The sequence below is a fragment of the Salvelinus alpinus genome, chromosome 10 (genome assembly GCF_045679555.1).
Source record: "Salvelinus alpinus chromosome 10, SLU_Salpinus.1, whole genome shotgun sequence".
In the NCBI taxonomy this organism is placed as follows: domain Eukaryota; kingdom Metazoa; phylum Chordata; class Actinopteri; order Salmoniformes; family Salmonidae; genus Salvelinus; species Salvelinus alpinus.
This window is the reverse complement of record NC_092095.1, coordinates 28,346,856-28,364,863: the sequence shown is the minus strand read 5'-3', so window position 1 is coordinate 28,364,863 and position 18,008 is coordinate 28,346,856. Positions and strand designations below refer to the sequence as shown.

At 45.9% G+C, this 18,008-nt stretch overlaps 2 protein-coding genes across 2 annotated transcripts; one reads left to right on the top strand and one right to left on the bottom strand.

The window, feature by feature from the left end:
• Positions 1–11,499, bottom strand: LOC139531855 (kelch repeat and BTB domain-containing protein 2-like). The gene is made up of 6 exons (XM_071328771.1): positions 10,810–11,499; positions 7,579–7,818; positions 6,937–7,496; positions 3,688–3,853; positions 3,180–3,413; positions 1–2,904 (listed from the first exon to the last, which is right to left on the bottom strand). Exons 3-6 carry the CDS (start codon positions 7,107–7,109, stop codon positions 1,576–1,578), a joined length of 1,902 nt encoding a protein of 633 aa, XP_071184872.1. The 5' UTR covers positions 7,110–7,496; positions 7,579–7,818; positions 10,810–11,499; the 3' UTR covers positions 1–1,575.
• A 1,513-nt stretch (positions 11,500–13,012) lies between these two features.
• LOC139531853 (bucky ball-like) lies at positions 13,013–17,388 on the top strand. The gene is made up of 8 exons (XM_071328769.1): positions 13,013–13,243; positions 13,641–13,820; positions 14,077–14,273; positions 14,363–15,127; positions 15,257–16,004; positions 16,429–16,524; positions 16,792–16,908; positions 17,067–17,388. Exons 1-8 carry the CDS (start codon positions 13,237–13,239, stop codon positions 17,096–17,098), a joined length of 2,142 nt encoding a protein of 713 aa, XP_071184870.1. The 5' UTR covers positions 13,013–13,236; the 3' UTR covers positions 17,099–17,388.
• The last annotated feature ends 620 nt before the right edge of the window (positions 17,389–18,008 follow it).

Genomic DNA, 18,008 nt, shown 5'->3' with positions numbered 1-18,008 from the left:
TTTTTTTCGAGAACGTTTTGGTATGTTTTTTAATAAATTAACGTTCATTCAAAATACAGTGCCAAAGGAACATGATGCAGCCAAACATGCTAGTAAGGTTTGTCATGAAGCACCTGTGCTCATGTTTAAGGTAGGAATCATGAAGCAGCTCCGTCCGCTCCTTCCCTCCTATACCACCCTCCAGTCGGTCTCCACTACCGCTAGTGGTTGCCTGGACAATTTCCATAGCAACAGCACTGGGCCAGCCCTCCTTCTCAGACCCAATCAGCAGCAAGATTCCTCAGTATTTCACTCAAGAAAATAATCTGATGGGGGGGTGGATACCTAAACACAATCACACTACAGTAATGTCTGATATTAACTTAAAAAAAATACTAATACAAAATAGAACCTGGTTGTTTTCCCCACACTAAAACAGTTTATTTTTTAAACATATGAAAAATATATATTTTTATAATTATATATATTTCAGCAGCTTAGGGAAAGAAAAAAAAATGCATGAGCCCAAAAATCTATAGTTGACCAGAGTATTGAGAGAGTGAAGGAGGCGTGTGTTGTTGCAGAGACCCGCGCTTGTCAAAAATAAGAGCCGGCATAGATCCTCCCATCACGACGATATGGCGGTTGGTTAGGGTGAGCTCCGTTCTGTAAACCGCTGGCTGGCTCTGTGGAAGACCTGTGTCCAGAGAGATTGACTAAGGATGCCTCCCAAATGGAACCCTATATAGGACGCTACTTTTGGCAAGAGCTCCAGTGCCAGCTCAACAAGCCTATGGTGGCCCTTTGCACCCTGGTCAAAAGTAGGGCCCAATGTAGGGAGTCGGGTGCCATTTGGGACACAGCCTAAGAGACAGGCAGGCTAGAGTGGTGTTAGTGTGAGCAGGGGACTAGAGGAGTGAGGGGAGAGGCAGGGGGTTGCGTGTCTGGAACAGAGGTGAAGAAAAAAAACGGGTAGAGTGACTGGACCTGCAGTCACCACCTAGAACCCCTTCTCTCCCATAACCCCCCCCCCCCCCCCTAACACTTGGCCCTGTATGTTCCTATACTATGAGCATCCCAAATGGCACCGTATTACCCATTTAGTGCACTACTTAGGGAATAGGGTACCATATGGCTGGGACACAGGCCATGTGTCCCTAGGAGAGATGGATGTGGGTTTACAACAGTGGTGAGAGAAAGAGGTGGAGACCAGGAGGATTTTGGTACAGTTATTCCAAGGAGCTTTTCGCCAGTAAGTGCATCATCACAAATCAGTCGACTTTCAATTATCACATTGTAGAAACAGTATAACAGACTTGAAGTTGCAACGGACAAAAGAAAAAACAAATCTACTTTTTTCCCATATTACTTTTTCGTTTCTCTCCTATATTTTCAATGTCTGAGGCTTTGTATAAGCTTGTTTGTCAGCAACAGCCAGCCGGCAGAATAGCCTTGTAGCGCTCAGATCCCTTTGGAACAGACAGACATCAAACCTACCCCTCTGGCATTCAGGTCCATCCCTCGACACGTCACACCCAGAGTTCAGAGGGCAATTCAGGGACTCAGTTTGGGGGCAGAGAGGAGGAAGGTTAAGAGCTATATGTGAGGGAGGGAGACCATCTCTCCGTCCACCTCAAACTCCTCGGCCCCGTCGGGGGAAAACAGGTAGGTGGGTGGTTTCCACGGGGATTCTTCCAGACAGGATGGGTATAGCTTCCCCACAGCGCAGCGGAAGTCCTTCCCCAGGTCCCAGAGCACGCGCTCAGACACGGGCTGCTTGAGGTACCAGCGGTCCAGCTCCAGGTCGTACTGGTAGATGGCGTACTTGGCGCGCTCGTTCATGTGAGTCTCCCGCATGAAGATGCACAGAGAGCCAAGGAGCACCACGGCCCGCACACACGGGTCCGAGTAGCGCTTGGCAGGGATGTTGGCGGCCAGGCGCCACTCGTTCTTGCCGACGTCGTAGATCTCCACGGTGACGGAGGAGCCGTCGATGGTGCTGGTGGGCATGCGGACGCCCGAGTTGGAGACAACGTGGAGCCCCCCGATATAGAAGATGAGGTCACCGAAGGTGGCAGCGGAGGCGAAGCAGCGACTTGTCTTCCTCATGGCCATCTCTACCCAGGTGTCAGCGCGAGGGAAGTAGCAGTACATGAGGTCATGGGTCATCACGTAGATACAGTCGTGGGCTGCTACGGACGTGGTCCAGTTCCAGGCGCAAGGGAGGGGGCTCATCATAGCCCACTCGTCTTTCTCACAGTCATAGCGTTCTACGGTACGTTTATTCAGCTCCCCGCCTACGTTGTCCCCCCCGATGGCGTAAATGTAACCCTCGCAGTAGACCAGAGAGGGCTTGATGCGGGCACACAGCATGGGCGTCTTAGGCACCCAGGCATTCTGCTGGGCGTCAAACCAGAAGAAGCTATCCACCGATCGGAACACTGCCTGTTGCTTGCCACCGCTCTTCCCGTGGTTGGCGATCGAGTTCTTCAGCGGGATTTGCCCGCCGGCGATGAACACGTCGTTGTCGGGTGTGACGAGCGTCCCAACCTTCTGGAGGTAGCCCGGCGGGTTGCTGAGCTTGTAGACCTTCTCGGCTTGCGGGCTGTAACACACCACCGTGTGGTTGGGGCCTGTCATCACCTGACCCATGTCAGACGGCCACTCTGACGTGGCCTCTATGAAGATGAGCATCTCCTCCTTGGTCATACCAAGGCGGGGTTTGAAGAACTTGGGCATGGACTTGTAGAGGCCCTGCACTACGACAGACTTGTCGTTAGGCGGTAGGCCCTGGAACCAGGCGCGCTGAGTCACCTCGGAGAGAGCGTCGATGCGGATCTGGCTGAGAACTGAGGACAGGTACTGGGACCTAGCCTCCATGTTATACTCCAGCCACAGCATGGCAGCCTCCCTCACCGTCTCCTCCTAAGAGAAAAGAGAATATTTAAACATCAAACATACCTATGGTGTTGTCACAATGTAGTATCAGTTTTACAAGCAGTCATTTTGTGTAGCCAGAAGCCGTATTCTTATCCCCAAGGGGTAACTTGCTTTACAGCTCAGGGATAAGAAATACACAGAACCAACATTAAGACAGAGTTGTTGTTTTTTTATATGAAAAAGTATACATACCGGTAGGAATATTTCTAAGTACGTAGAAAGTACATTAGGTACGTATAACCAGAGAAGTGTGTACCCACCTTCTCCACGTTGAGGTTGTCTGAGCACAGCACGTCGACCAGCAGCTCGTGGGACAGCTGTAGGAAGGCCTCCTGACGGTAGACCACGGGGAACTTGTGTTCCACCATGCGCTTGGCGCTCTGCTTCAGCTCCACACAAGAGAACAGATCCCCGATGCTCAGCATCCGGACACAGTTATCTGCATGGATCTTCTTCACCAGGTAGTCCCTGCACTGCAGTAGCACATCCTCTACCTAGACAGGTAGGGGGTGTATTATAGAGAAATAGCTACTGCTTGAAAATCATCAAGATCAACATTGCGATTATATTACTAAGACTCAATCACTCAATTAGGCACATACACCCACTCATTCATTCAGTAATGGCCACTGATCAGAAATAGGAGGGTCAGTGATGTGACGAGTCCCGTGAAGACAGGACACGTCTACCTCTGTAGATCAGATCAGTAGAGTAATGTTGAGACCCAGATGAGTGGGGGGGGGGGGGAATAGGAGACTGGTACCACACCTGTAGGAAGCAGGCGGTCTCATAGAGTGGCTCCACAGTGCTGTCATTGATAGCCAGGTTGCCTGTATAGGCGTAGGTGATGATGATCTGGAGAGTGGCAGGGTCCACGTTCTTCAGGTGAACATTAGTCTGTTTACTCTCAGACAACCCACTCATAAACATTGCCCTGGAGAGAGAGAACAAAGGGATCAGCACTCAGTCAGCTCATCATTAAAATGTTGTTCATTTCAAAATTGTTGACGTCAGCTATTTCACATCTTCATTAAAAGCAGTAGTTTGCTGCTATGGGCAAAGTAAAGCATTTATATTGTGACAGACACTGAGCGTGACATATTAGACAATCTACAACAGGGTTTCTCAAACTTGGTCCTGGGGCCCCCTCTGGGTCCATGCGTTGGTTTTTGCCCTAGCACTACACAGCTATATTCAAATAACCAACGTATCATCAAGCTTTGGTTATTTGAATCAGCTGTGTAGTGCTAGGGGGGGGGAAACGAGGGAGGCCTAGGACGAGTTTAGGATTGATCTACAACATCCGTTTATCTGACTGGGGATCCAGCATAAAACAGTCAGAGGTAGGTAACAAACAGACTCCCAACAACCCCAGTTGGACTTCTCAGGCACTAGACCCAGTGACCAGACCACAGCATGCTTCCTCTGCGCTGTGGCTCAACCACACCACCCCCAGCCAGCTTGTCATACCCCGCCCTTCTCTCAGTCTCTCCCTCTCCCCCCCAGGCCATCCTGACACCCACACAGCTGTCTGTGACACTGCCTTTCGCCTTAAAAAAAACAATATGTCACCAAAACCTGTGAGTTTGTGCTGCTTACAGCAGGACCTGGACCTGCCAGGGCCCTGGGCTGGATATTACACAACCTTGCAAGCATCCTCTGTGTCACTAGCTTACCCCTCTCGCATGCCCCCCCCCCTCACCAACCCAGCTCTGTTTTCCTGCGTGACAAGGGTTCCCTTACTAATATAAGTACGCCAGAGCCCCCCCCCCCCCGGGCCCCTTTAACTGCAGCAAGGAGGGTAAAGGGAGGAGAGCCAGAGAGTGCCAAGAAAGAGAGAAGGGACACCTCCTGGGGGGGAGCCAGAATGCGGCATGAGCAAGAGAATGGATACCTCTGTGAACCCAAGTGGGAAACTGCTTTGCATGTTGTCACCGGATAACGAGTGGTGTGCGTGGGAATCAGTGAGAACGAATAGGTGGGTGTGAGGAGAGCAGCCAGTAAATGTGTCTGCTGGATCTTTACTAGGAACGTCTGTGTTCAAAAGACTAGGCTACATAAGCTCTTGTCATATGTGTGTGTATATATATATATATATATATATAGTACCAGTCAAAAGTTTGGCATTTCTTTATTTGTACTATTTTCTACACTGTATAATAATAGTGAAGACATCTAACATATGGAATCATGTAGTAACCAAAAGTGTTATTTTAGATTCTTCAAAGTAGCCACCCTTTGCCTTGATGACAGCTTTGCACACTTGTTATTCTCTCAACCAGCTTAATCTGGAATGCTTTTCCAGCAGTCTTGAAAGAGAACCCACATATGCTGAGCACTTGTTGGCTGCTTTTCCTTCACTCTGCAGTCCAACTCATCCCAAACCATCTCAATTGGGTTGAGGTCAGGTGATTGTGGAGGCCAGGTCATCTGATGCAGCACTCCATCACTCTCCTTCTTGATCAAATAGCCCATACACAGCCTGGAGTTGTGTTGGGTCATTGTCCTGTTGAAATTAAATTATAGTCCCACTGAGCGCAAACCAGATGGGATGGCGTATCGCTGCAGAATGCTGCTGGTTAAGTGTGCCTTGAATTTGAAATAAATCACAGACAGTGTCAGAAGCTAAGCACCCCCACACCACCTCCTCCATGCTTCATGGTGGGAACTACACGTGGAGATCATCCGTTCACCTACTCTGCATCTCAAAGACACAGCGGTTGTAACCAAAAATCTCAAATTTTGAGTCGGACCAAAATGACAGATTTCCACCAGTCTATTGTCCACTGCTCGCGTTTCTTGGCCCAAGCAAGTCTTCTTATTGCTGTCCTTTAGTAGTGGTTTCTTAAAAGCAATTTGACCATTAAGGCCTGATTCACGCAGTCTCTTACCTAGAGGTCGACCGATTAAATCGGCATGGCCGATTAATTAGGGCCGATTTCAAGTTGTCATAACAATTGGTAATTGGCCTTTTTGGACGCCGATTACATTGCAATCCATGAGGAAACTTGGTGGCAGGCTGACCACCTGTTGCGCGAGTGCAGCGTCAAAAGGACCTTGTGGCTGCAATGAGCCATGGTAATGTACTAGCTAGCATTAAACTTATCTTATAAAAAAAAAAATCTACACATAGTTTATGATATTACTAGGTTAACTAGCTTGTCCTGCGTTGCATATAAATCAATGTGGTGTCTGGGGTTGCCCAGTCATCATCTCCACTGCAGTGCTGCACTTCAGCTATGTAATGTTGTGCTTCTAAATGAGCCCCCTGGGCCTACCTTCTCTTGGGCCACACTCAAATTGAGTCATTCTACTACCACTAAATAGTGATTAATAACTGACAAACAGAGAAGTAGGATGACATTTAAGGGACAAACGGTAACACATCTCTATATTTCATAATAAAACAAACACTATTTGACCACGGCTGTGTCCCAAATGGCACCCTATGGTGCCTGGTCAAAAGTACGGCAATATAAGAGGGAATAGGGTACCATTTGAAATGCATCCAGGGAGAACATGGTACGGGTAGCCTAATCCTAAGAGTGTCAGACTAATGCTTGTCATGTTTCCAACATAGGTGAATACTGGAAAGCAAAATGTAGACCTAAATCAACCATTTCACAGTTCCATCTCCCCAACACACACATGCTACAGTAAGCCCAGGAGTGTGTCGCAAATGGCACCTTGTTCCTTATGTAGTAAGAAGTGCACTATATAGGGAATAGGGTTCCATTTCAGACACAGCCCAGGAGTGACTTAATGGGTTCCCAAACAGGCTTGCTCAGGCAGGTCGAGGTCTACATCATAGTCACAAGCTGCTGAACTGTAGTACTTGTACGTAACATTCTGCTGAACAGAACAGTCCAGAACACGCCACAGTGACTCACCTGAAATAGCAGCTACATGTGACCAAGACCATCTTGTGACAGTACAGTGCACTACTAGGGCCTGTGGTGCACTCCAAAAGTAGTGCACTCCGCAGGTAACAGCGGCCAGCGAACGGCGTTAACTCACCTGAAATAGGAGCTACATGTGGCCAGGACCATCTTGTGACATGGGAACTCGTTGTCCTCCACCAGCAGCACCACGTCAGTCAGTAACTTCTGCTCATAGAAGAAGTTGAGCTGCTCCAGCAGGGAGACCGCGTAGTCCATGTTAACTGGCCTGCGCTCACTGAGATCCGACATGGTTGCATCCCATGAATCGCGCCCCAGTTTCAGCAGTTCAAGCAGCCGGTAAAAGAACCGGGCTCCAAAACCAAATGGGGGGGGGGGGGGGGGGTAAATAGCCTAAAAACTACTGCAGACTCCGCTGCTTTGTGATGACTGATGTTGGCAGGCAGGCAGCGGTGTTGACTCAAAACCAACCCGGGGGGGGGGGGGTGAGAGATAAAATCAAAGTGACGACAGGGTACAGAGACCCCTCTGCTTTGTGACACCACCGTTGGCTGATGTCGGCAGGGCAGAACAGAGCAGGGGTGTTGACCAAAACAATACGCTGTGTCCCAGGACCAGGATAAAGAGGACCTCTGCAGCAAAAAAACTAAAGCAGCAACTCCTCCTCCTCCTGTTCCCCTGTTATGGAAGAGAAGACAGGATGATCAAAATCAGGTTGGTTCCCCTCCTAGTGTTAATTAAGAGTGGCGCAGGAAGTTACCCTCCAACTGGGCTCTCTCTGTCTAAGTCCTTGGTGTGGTCTCTAGAGCCCAAAACCAGTCAGTGCTGGTGCTTCAATGTCAGCTGTGTTTGTTCTTCGTTACTCTGTATAGCCCAGATAGACCCGTCTCTCTCAGAGCAGACAAGACAGGCAGGCACAGGGGACTGGATGGAGGTAGTGGGGACAGGAGATGCAGACTGGATGTGGTGGTGATAGTGATGCAGCTAAATCAGTGCTGGGCTGAAACACAGAATAGAACAAATCAATAAAACCACTTTCCATAGATCAGATCAGGCCCAGGACACAGAAAACAGGGCTGTTCCCTATGTAGAGCCCTTAACCAGGGGCCCATGAGAAGCTGTTCAAAAGTAGTGCACTATGTAGGGGATAGGATGCATCAAACAAACAGCCTATAACAGTCCAGGGGAGGGATACAGGACAGATACAGACAACATGTTGTTCCCGACATTTCTGTGTATAAATACTTCTGGTTAACATTATATTGATCTCCTCACTTAAGACATTTTCCAGGGATACGCTACAGAACATTAAGTGCATAGCAGGCCTAATACTGCATTGAATAACAGAGAATCTGCTTTTCAGGCAGACAGTCTCCTCCTCATCCCCCTCTCCACCATTCTCCTCACTCCCTGCCTGTCAGATCAGCCCACATCCCCAATCCCTTCCACATGAGAAAAATGCATTGTCAACAATCTGGTCTCCCCTGGCAGGTCCCCCCCCCCCCCTCCATCCATCACTGGCGCCGCTTAGAGAGAATCATTGCACTCACTGACAGCCAGACAGACTGCTATGTGCCTGTGTCTGTCAAGCAATTAAAATGGGAGAGACCCTGATAAAACCAACAGTCAGATTAATTTGTTGGTAACAGGGCACTACATAAAACGTCTACTTAAAAATCAAGACACAGAGAACATGCTTTTGGCAGTGGCTTCAGAGCTGTAAGCTACCACCACTCATTGAGTGTGTCCCAAATGACACCCTATTCCCTACATAAGACTCTGGTCAAAAGTAGTGCACTATGGGTCCAGGTCAAACGTAATCCACTAAATAAGGAATATGGTTCCATTTGGGACCCATCCATAGTCATATCCTGGATGACTTCAGCCTCCATCTCTGGCATGCTGCCATGCTATCAAGGCAATCCATCCCATTGGCTTAAAGTGGTGTAGCCTACACCATATGCAGTCCTACCAACGCCAAACTAAGGGCAATTGGTGACAGAAATAGCAATTTCGTCAGGTAAACCACATGGGTGGCCACATGTGAAAGGCAAAAGATTATCAGGCCTTCGATAAGCGAAGTAGTTGAATTGCAACCGTTGTTATTGGTTATTTCTCCACTCTGGGACATGGTTGGAGTTTAGTCATTAAGAACATGGCCACAGCAGTCTGTTAAATAACCCTTTTCCACCCACGCGTTGATGATATGTCAATGCATGGACAAATTGGCTATCTAGCTACCTACGTCAATCTTGAAAGGCAACAGTGTGAAGTAAGCATTCTTCTAAGATCAACTAATTAACATGGACCTGTACATACAGTCCCGAGCTGGCAACATTGGTGACCACACACCAAAACACTGTACTACTACTACTAGGCTGATGACATTAGCCATCTCACTTCACTTGCCAATGGGCGAGTTATTTTTAATGGCCCAGTGCCCCAGGTGGGCAGAGGTCACACATTTTAGACCATTCCATTGGTCCTTAGAGTTTCTATGGTACTTAAATATACTTTTTAGCCAGGAGTTCTGAAAGTAGCACTCACGAGCCAAAAGTGATCCCTGATAAATTGCGTACTAAACCACAAGTGTGTAGATATTTGAACCACGTCATTGCTCTCGCTCTGCTGTGTGTGCATCTTACTTTATGTCACTTAAATGGCGAGGGGCTGAAGCTCATTGGCAACAAGTCGAATTGCTAGGGGCTGGCTCACATAGGTGAAAAATAGAGCAGCACAGCTTCTAGAAAAACAGTTGCTTTCAAATTAGGGATTCCGTGGCTAATTGAAGACAGACAGTAGTTTCGGAGCATGTGTTTAAGTGAAACCTACCACCTGGTGCACCAGCCATGCAAAACGAACTGGCCCAATGATTTGTGATTTTATGCTCTCCTCACAACATGGGACATAAAGCTGGTTAACCTAAATATGACTTACTTTCGCCTGCGTACTGAAAATAAATGTTATTGTAGGTAGCTAATTGCCTGACTATTGTTAGCCAACTAGCTAGTGGTTGGTTAGCAAACTCATCTAGCTAACAGGTGCCATCTGTAACCTATAGAGAGCAATAGTAATGGCGTCTTTTTGTAGGCACTAACTCTGCCATGGCTGATTGGCCAAAGCTTAAGGGGAAATAGGATTTTGGGATAATGACCGAAAATAAGTTGTGGTAAACACAGGCTTAGGAGATATTATACAATTTATTATATAAGAACCTTCATCAGATTACGTGGTGAATTTTGAAGCATTCATGTAATCAAACATAAGAACATAACGATTTCCTAATTCATAAAGGTCATGTTAACTGACTGATATTATATCATAGAACAAAACGTATAAGAACTCCTAAGCCTGTGTTAACCTCAGACCTTATTTTCGACGTTTATGCCAAAACCCCATTAATATCCCCCATAGGAATGGCTGAACTTAAGAGGTAACTCATTTCCGGTTTTTAGGACTACAAGATGACAATCTCTATTGACTTTAGAGCGCTGAAAAATCTTAACGGTTACCAAATTATTTGTGGGAGTTGTTCTATAAAACTGGCCAATAATTAAAATGCCTAGCCAGCTAGTAGTTATGTGACTAGCATTAGTTATGTTAACTAACTGTATTACATGACATCCTTACTGCTAGGCCACATTACGTTACGGTCACTAAGTATATATTTAAAAAAAAAAAAAGCTAGAAGTTGATTGGCTAACCTGGTGACTAATTCCATGGTGATAATTCAAATTCAAACACTTAGCTAAATTAGTTCAACTGGTTAGCTAGTCAATGTTATCAAGCTACAGTAGCTACGTTACCGTTACTTTGTCGGTGTTAGCTAGCTAAACATTCTAGCTAGGTTAGCAAGCTAGCGTTAGTTGGCTAGGTTACTGCCCAATTATCAAGCTAGCTACTTCCCAGACCCCCCCATCCAAAACATGGATAAGCAAGCCAGGCCTTCAGCGGATGTGGTGACTGATGACAGACTAGTTAGCTTACTCACCTTTCTTCTTTTTGAACCATTTATCCCAAATTAGACTTGAAAGCTTGATTGCCGGATCCCACAAAGTCTAATCGCTGCAACTATTAGCTAGTGTCTACGGTTATGTTAGCTTGATCATACATCAACAAAGGCGGCAGTTGCTCGTCCCTTCCGGGTACTTCTTGCCCGGACTCGGGAATTAACGTTACACCCACACATATATCCTGCCAACCAAATTATTCAGCTAGCTAACTACAGTGATGAGGTAGGTCCGTATAGTTTCCAGCAGTCTCATAGACCTAGCTAAGCAAGCAGGTAAATAACAATATCCAACGTAAGCAAGCAACGTAGCCCTAGCTAGGAAGGGTTAGCATTTGCTAAGCTCGTTAGCTAGGTTTTAGACGTCGGCGTTAACTAGTCTGAGCTGGCTAACAAGCAACCGTTACATTACTAGAATGAGCTAGCTATGCATGTATGTATGGCTGTTAAGATATTAAACAAACATATTTCCTCACACTAGCTAATTTAAGGCGATATGCAATACTCGATGCCGACCGGTCTTTTCTTGCTATTACAGAAAGTATCTAGCTCCGGAAGCCGAAATTACACAATTAAGGCCGCGAGAGGCAACCAGCAAGAAACCTTTCTCGACAACGCAGGCGCCGCGCAAGACAACAGGGGCCAAATGAGGATACTGGGCACGCGCCCAAAAACAGTCTCGGAGCATTATATTAATGCTCCGGGCATGCCCCGGGTGTACCGGGTTAGCGTTGATTGTATTCGATTTGGAACCGGGCATGAGCCAGGTGTCCTGTGCGGGCGACGGCAAAGTCGGCTTAAAACAACAGTGACATAGGTTAAAGAGGCAGTGCAGTTAAAAATGTGTTTTCCTGGTTTATTTTTTTAATGATATATCCACACTATGAGGTCGATAACACTGAATTTGTGAAAATTATGATAATGAAATGTTTGTGTTAGAGGGAAAAAAATGCCTGGAATTTAATGTAGGTGGGATGGACCTTTTGGCCCACATCATGGGTCACAATATGATCTGATTATAATAGACCAGTGACTGTTCATCTGGGTAAAATCAAATGTTTGTCACGTTTGCAGAATACCTTAACATGAAATGCTTACTTTACAAGCCCTTAACCAAAAACTGCTGATTTTTTTAAAGTAAGTAAGAAAAAAATATATTTACACACAGTGCATTCAGAAAGTACTCAGACCCCTTGACCTTTTCCACATTTTGTTACTTTACAGCCTTATTCTAAAATTGCTTAAACAGATGTAAAAAATATATACTCAAATATCACATTTACATATTTACATGGAGGGCGAGGGAGAGCTTTGTACGTGTCTCTGTGTGTTTGGAGTAAAGGTGGTCTAGAGTTTTTTGTATGACATTCTGGTAGAAATGAGGTAAAACGGATTCAAGTTTTCCTGTATTAAAGTCCCCGGCCACGAGGAGCGCCACTTCTGGGTGAGCATTATCTTGTTTGCTTATGGCCTTATACAGCTAGTTTAGTGTGGTCTTAGTACTTGCATCAGTTTGTGGTGGTAAATAGACATCTACGAAAAATATAGATGTAAACCCTCTTGGTAAATAAGGGGATGGGCTCTAGACCAACCTATCAGCCAATCGGGGCTCTGTATGTAAATATCTTCACATTTGTTTCCTAACACCCATGCGATCAGACTGAGCATTTCAAGGGCCAAAGGAGGCTCAGGGAAATAAATTATAAAAATATATATTTTTGAGTTATTTTCGTTAAAGAAACACACAGTGATTTATTTGACATAAAGTGATGATTTAAAAATACAATCACAAAGACTGCATGGGGGCTTTAAGCACTTGGATTAATGACTAAGATTTGGGCTTTTCACATGCACAATTAATTGCTTTTGATAAAACCGCTTTATCTGCCTCCTCAATTAAAACTAGTTTGAAGATTCGAACATATATTCTATGTAAAAGAGATGAATGTTTATGAACGATGCACCATGCTGCATTGTTGACAATATGACCAAGCAGCGCAATTGCCGTTCGATTTGAGCACGGCACGCCTCCCTCACCACCTTCGCCAGGTCACGTGACGGGCCATAGCCGGGTTCAACTCGGGGCAACTTAATCGAATCCCCTCAGACCATCTTCAAATGTCTCTCCAAGGCAAATGGCGCCATCTTCTGGAATAAAATCTCGGTGAAATGTACATTTTATTTTAAATTAGGAGCACAGGTGTAATCTATAAAACTGATTGAACGGTTAGGACGTTAGTATAGTTCTGCAAGAGTCTACCAAGTAAAATTACTCAGTTGGATGCTCTTTTGATTGTGTGATACAGTGAAGGGAAAAAAGTGTTTCCAATTTGTAGTGGTAACATTGTGAAGTAGGCCTCATCTAGTTTCCAGCGCTCTCATTTTGATAATCGTTGGATACATCAGAAAATGGACGGTAGGCCAATCAAATTTCCCTTGGCCTAGTCTATTTACCTGTTAAATGTTCTCAAAGTTTAAATATGGATATAAGTCTGTCACTGTAGCCTGGTCCTATATCTGTTACTACTCTTGCCAACTCCATTGTTGTCATTGTTTTGCCTGGAAACCCAACGTTGAATTGCGTAGAATTCTACGTCGTGCAGAAATTAGCGTTTGAATCAGGAAAGTTGCCGTCGGGTTTCCAGGCAAGTCCATATCTCTAGACAAAATGTGTCTGGCACTAGGCTACTATGAGTGTGCACCAATTATTTGTTATTCTGAAGTTCTCTGAATGAACTGATATGATCTAAAACGTTTTATTTTATTCACACTGATTATTCATAACATAATGGAATGACAATGATTATATACAGAAGGGAGCAAACACCCACAGTCGATGGAAAGCGGTCAGCCTAACCAGCGGCAGGTTAATCACCCAAGGCCCTTCTTCTATGTTCAGCCGGCTTCTCAACCTTACGACAACATGTATCATCATCACAATCAGTGGCATAATATGAATAACCCATACAACCACTATGGCTTTCCTGGTTCCGGTAGGCCTACCTTTCATGTTTCTTTGTTTGAGTTCCAAATCAAATGGCACCCTATTTCCTATGTAGTGCACTGCTTTGGACGTGGACCCTTTAGCACGCTTTTAAGGGAAAAACTTCAATTTGGGACGTACAGTTTTTCTCAAACCATAAGTTGAGTGGGTTATGGATTATTAGTGACTTAGTCAATGATTTTCTTGGATGCAAATATTGCTGCATGGTCATATTGTCTTTTTTAAAAAGCTTATGTTTTCCGCAGGAGTTTATCCATTTGGACGTCCTAGTCCATACATGTCCGCATACCCATACATGCAGTATCCTGGTGGATATGTTGTCCCACACACGCCACACATGCATCCAGTTGATTACAGACGCATGTATGAACCACCTCATTTTCATCTACCTCCTGTGCATGACCCCATGTTCCGCCAACAACAGCAGCAACCACACCATCATGTATGTATTCTTGTGCAACTTGTGCACAGATGAATAAGGCTATTTTATATATTCTCTCATTCATTCATTCTTTAATTCACCACCACCAGGATCACACCCAGAGAGAGGTGGTCTGTTCTGAGGCTCAGACGGACCCGAGTGATGCGCTAAACAAGCTCATAGAATGTCTGGACAAACTCCGGGCCAACGAGATGCAGGGTTCTGAGAAAGAGCTGGATTCCGGTGTCGTTTCCCAGTCTTCTGGAATATTCTCGCCAGACGGGGAAAGGAAATCTTGTAAGGTGGTGGGAGACATACACAGTGGTCATGGAGCCTCATGTGGTAAGTTGGAAGGCAGCCAATTGCAGTCGTCGTTTCCGATGGGCAGGTTGTTCAGCGTCGGTAATTCCACGGCGGCAGTCTATGACGGTGAGTCAAGCCGACGGCTGGGTCAGGAGGGCTGGGCTGTAGACTCTGACGAAGACCCCCCATTGGACAGCTCATCTATTCATGAGGAGAACCTGGACCCGCAGCAACATGCGGAGGAGTCTCTTCATTGCTGTTCTTTGGAAAATCTTTGCCTCCCGTCTGCTGTCTCGCAGTCAGAAGACAGCCCCAGACCTGAAAACATAGACAACGAGGCAGAGGATGGCACCAATCCATATGGTACCAGTTCCACTGAGGGATCTAGGTGGCAGGGCCACTGCTCCAACCTGCTCTCCACACAGTCACTACCATCCCCCTTAGCCTCTGACTGGCAAGCCTTAGAGGACACTAAATGTGGGGAAGAAACATTTGATGTTCCAGATAGGAAAGGTCTGTCTAAACTGGATGTTGACCTTTCCTACCAGATCCTCCATCTGCCCTTTGACAAGGTAACTTTTTACTATAATTTTAATTGAGTTTTCTTTTTGATTCTGCAGTGTTTTGTTGAGACCTTGTAAGAGTTTCATTGTATTCTCTATATTATGACAAACTTTTTAATTGGATTTAATTTGGACAAGGTCCTGACAGCTGGAGCTCTGCAGAAGGACTGCTCTGCCAGCTCCAGCTCTGCTCTGCTGTGTGGAGGCCTCCAGGCTTCCCTGTCCTCCAGCCAGCTCACTAACACCTCCTCCCCAGCCCGTCACCACTACTACTCCTACTACTGCCCCCCACAGACAGCCCACGGAAGGCTCAGCGTCCTCAGTCCCTCCCTGGATGAGCTCTCGTCCCGAGAGGAGATGTTCTCCACCGACCTGGAGGACATGGATCGATTTCCCAGAAGCTCCGTCTACGCAGGGAGGAGGTTCCCTGCGGAGGTCGAGCACCCCAGAGAGCCAGGGGTCAAGAAAGTCTGTCCTAAGTCCAAGAAGCTCTTGTGCGCCTGCTGTGGCTCGAGCCTGTTGAAAGGAGGGGCGAGCAGGGTTAAAGTTCATCACAGCCCAAGGGTGTACGCCGATGATGAGGCGGGGGATTCCGATGAAGTTGTTGAGCAGGAACAACAGTCTGCAATGACGTGTGATGAGAGCGCGCACCCCACTAGGGTGGTCGTGCAGAAGCACTCTGTCCCCAAGAAACACCAGCCTCTACACATCCAACAGCATCCCAAACCCAGCTGTAAGAGAGGCCAGTGTAGAGAGGCTGTCGGACCAGAAGAGCAGCAGGAGGAACCAGCGATGGTGCTGGTGGGAGCAGAGCTGGAGTATTATGAAGGCCATGTGGTGGAAGGTGGGCAGGATGCAGGGGATAAGGAACACAGGACATGCAAAGGTAAGTATTCTTCGTAAAAATATATTCACTAGAACGGGCATAGAACCTCCGACCGTTGCAATTTGATTAGTAAACTAATGGGTTCACTCTAATGGCCCCAAGTATGCCCATTAGGGCATCATTGACTTAAATATGGACTCCCATTGAAATAGGAACATCGCACTAGTCATGCATTATTGGGGCCAGAGTTGGCTGATTTTGATTTCCCTATATGTAACCGATGTGCAATGGCTAGCTAGTTTGCGGGGTGTGCGCTAATAGTGTTTCAATCGGTGACGTGTTTTGTGGAGCGATGGGTAACGATGCTTCGAGGGTGGCTGTTGTCGATGTGTGCAGAGGGTCCCTGGTTCGAGCCCAGGTAGGGGCGAGGAGAGGGAAGGAAGCTATACTGTTATACACTAAACCATAGATATGCTTTCTCTAGATGGAGTATGCAGAGAGGGCATTGAGACTTCAGAACTGGGTAGGCGGGAGAGAGGTACGGCCAAGCCCAGACGAAAACCACACGCCTCACTGCAAGGTAATATAAACAATCCCGATCAATAGATTTGAATGGATATTCTTTAGCTGTCCTAAGTACCTGCAGCATTGACCTGGGGCCATGTGTCAATAATCTGAGTAGGAGTGCTGATCTATGATCAGGTCCCCCCCGTCCATGTAACCTTCTTCGTTGTGATCCAAAATGCAAAACAGACACTAAATCAGCACCCAAACGCCTGACACGTATGACTTCAGATGTGTTTTCTATGAATGTGAGAGCGTAATGTTCAGGTCTGGTTGTTTTCAGAAAGACTGGCATTGAGGAAAGCTCTGTGGAAGCCATTGGTGTACCAGAGAGTGCGAGATGAGGAAAACGACAATGATGACGAGGAAGAGGAGCCACCACGATGTCGCAGGGGAAAAGGTCATATTTTTTTTCTTTAGTCTTCTGCTGTTTCACTATTGGCAATACTTGGACTGCATCCTAAATGGAACCTCATTCCCTTTTACAGTGCACTAAGACCTTGCTGTGTGTTATGTTGGTGTATGAATCCTTTTCTAATTTTCTTCTGCTTCTTCCAGGGTCCACCAAGAGAGGAGACACAAGATGTTAATGTCACACCATTGATCAAATAAAATGGCACAGAAAAAGAGCACTTAGTAGATTGCACAATATAGATGGACACTTTTTTTGGGATGATAAACAAGGAGACTTGGTTAAAGTCTCCTTAGCTAATAAATTACACTTTCAGGAGGTCTATAGACACAGCCTGTTAGCTAGCACTGTACTGTATTTTTGGGGGTAAAATACCTACTTATTCACCAGCACAGGGTTGGTGGCTTTGAAATGTTGATTTGCTTGACCAGTGTGTGCATTATTAAAATGAATTTCATTGTACCCTAACCTGGCTGTGGTTTATTACACCTGTTAGTAAGTGTTCATATGGTTTGGAATTATAAAAAATGTTACGCAAGAAAACAAAATAACTTAATTAATGGCAAATATTAGAATACTTGACATGTAGGATTTTGTCAGTTGGCCATAGCATTTGTGAAGTGAAGTTGCTGACAGTCTTATTTAGGCTATGATTGACAATGGCAGTTATTGCTTTCAATTACTGACGTGCAAGCTAGTTCTCGTTAGCTGTAAACATTTACTGGTAATGATGCAAGTGAAAACAACGGGCGAGATAGTTTTGCATGGCCTGGGTCATGCAAAAGGAACTTGCCCAATGAGCGCCATCAAATATTTATAAAGCCGTTCTTACATCAGCTGATATCTCAAAGTGCTGTACAGAAACCCAGCCTAAACCCCCAAACAGCAAGCAATGCAGGTGTAGAAGCAAACTCACTAGAAAGGCCAGAACCTAGGAAGTGAAAGAGATTTGCGTCAGTTCAAATCTGGTATCAGGACAAAATGTGATTCAGAGTCACCGAATATACTTTAAGTATTTTAATTAAACTCAAGCGATAAATGGTAAATGCAATTTTCGTATATACGGGTACGCTATATGACCACGCAGG

What these genes read in the sequence shown, in the direction of transcription:
- LOC139531855 (XM_071328771.1), bottom strand. Translation starts at nt 7,109, where the DNA reads ATGTCGGATCTCAGTGAGCGCAGGCCAGTTAACATGGACTACGCGGTC. An exon ending in ACATGTAGCTCCTATTTCAG is followed by an intron (nt 3,854 to 6,936) that starts GTGAGTTAACGC and finishes CTCTCTCTCCAG; the next exon opens with GGCAATGTTTATGAGTGGGT. An exon ending in ACAACCTCAACGTGGAGAAG is followed by an intron (nt 2,905 to 3,179) that starts GTGGGTACACAC and finishes CTTTTCTCTTAG; the next exon opens with GAGGAGACGGTGAGGGAGGC.
- LOC139531853 (XM_071328769.1), top strand. An exon ending in TCCATCTGCCCTTTGACAAG is followed by an intron (nt 15,128 to 15,256) that starts GTAACTTTTTAC and finishes AATTTGGACAAG; the next exon opens with GTCCTGACAGCTGGAGCTCT. An exon ending in GGAACACAGGACATGCAAAG is followed by an intron (nt 16,005 to 16,428) that starts GTAAGTATTCTT and finishes TGCTTTCTCTAG; the next exon opens with ATGGAGTATGCAGAGAGGGC.